Consider the following 1,311-nt stretch of genomic DNA (forward strand, 5'->3'; position numbering starts at 1 on the left):
AGGCACTGACAACCCCGTGTTTTCCCCCGACGAGGACTTGGGCATCCTGGCCCAGGTGCCGCCCTGGCTGTCTCCCGAGGAGACCGTGGTGCCCTCTCAGCGGGCCCGGGTGCAGATCCCCTGTTCGCCCGACACCTTCCGCCGCCTGACGCCTGACCGGCTCAGCACGCTGTCCGCGGACTCGCAGGGCCCCGAAGAGGCACCGCGAGCGGCTGAGTCCACTGACATGTAACGCCCTAACGCTGCTGTCTCCTCCTCAGGGCTCTCCCTCTCCGGGCTGGGGCTGCGGACTCTGCTATAACCCTCTTCACAGCTCCTTGCTCTGCCTCTTCCCAGGAGACGCTGATGGACGCTGGGCTCCGGCAAGGGCAGGCTCCGCAGTGTTTTACCACGCTGGCCTGTGGGAATTTAGGGTCTCGGCTGGCCACAGAGCAGGCCATCAGAGGGAGGAATGAAACCAGAGGGTGCACTGAGGCCTGGGTTCCCACACAACAGGGGAGGGGGAGGGGGCGAGAAGATGGGGAAGAGGGAGGGGGAGAGAAGGGGAAGGGGAAGGAAGGGTGGGGAAAGGGAGAGAAGAGGACGGGAGAGGGGGAGAAAGGAAGGGAGAGAGGATGGGAAAGGAGGGAGGGCGAGAGGGGAAAGGGAGAAGATGGAGAGGAAGGGAGGGAGGGAGGGAGAGGGGAGGAGGGGGAAGGTAGGAGGGGAGGGGAACAGGAAAGGGGAGGGGAGGAGGGGAGACAGATGGGAGCTGAAGGGAAGAGAAGGGCGGAAAGAGAAGAAAGGTGGGGAGGGGGCGGCAGGAAAGGAGGGCGAGGACAGGAGTCTCTCACTGGAGCACGTGGTGTCCAGGTTACCCGCTTCCCCGCCAGGCCCGCTGACCTGAGTGAGATAGGGCCAGGAAGGTAGGGGAAGAACTAGGGCGTTAAGTGAAGCAGGAACAGAACCCTTTCCATCCCTTCCTGGCCACCTGGGGACAGAGCAGTCCCCTTCGGCTGGAGTAGCCACAAGCCCCCTGTGAAATCCAGCACAGGGCTAAGGAAAGACACTGGACTGGAAATGAGGGTGCCACACTCAGCGCGCACGCTTGTGCCCCTGTAGCCTAGGCCCGTCAGCGGCTCCGTCTTTCTTTCTTGCTTCTGTCTCTGAACCTTGTCTTCGCCCTCTTTTTTCGGTAACACTATCAAACCCCTGTGTCTATGGGGCGGGAGGCTGTGTGCCCAGGACAGCTGTGCCCAGCAGTGATCACGGTGCTGGGTTGCTCTCATATCAGGGTGCCCCCCAAGATCGCTCTATGGCTGTCTCTGTGAA

At 62.4% G+C, this 1,311-nt stretch overlaps 1 protein-coding gene across 1 annotated transcript in view; it reads left to right on the plus strand.

The window, feature by feature from the left end:
* Positions 1-232, plus strand: part of SLC9A3 (solute carrier family 9, subfamily A (NHE3, cation proton antiporter 3), member 3) — a 43,734-nt gene extending 43,502 nt beyond the window's left edge. Inside the window, exon 15 of the mRNA XM_006900173.1 lies at positions 3-232. Coding sequence (XP_006900235.1) covers positions 3-232 — 230 coding nt within the window. The remainder of the gene's footprint in view (positions 1-2) is intronic.
* The last annotated feature ends 1,079 nt before the right edge of the window (positions 233-1,311 follow it).

The sequence above is a fragment of the Elephantulus edwardii genome, unplaced genomic scaffold (genome assembly GCF_000299155.1).
Source record: "Elephantulus edwardii isolate Elephantulus edwardi_28Jun2011 unplaced genomic scaffold, EleEdw1.0 scaffold00274, whole genome shotgun sequence".
Classification (NCBI taxonomy): domain Eukaryota; kingdom Metazoa; phylum Chordata; class Mammalia; order Macroscelidea; family Macroscelididae; genus Elephantulus; species Elephantulus edwardii.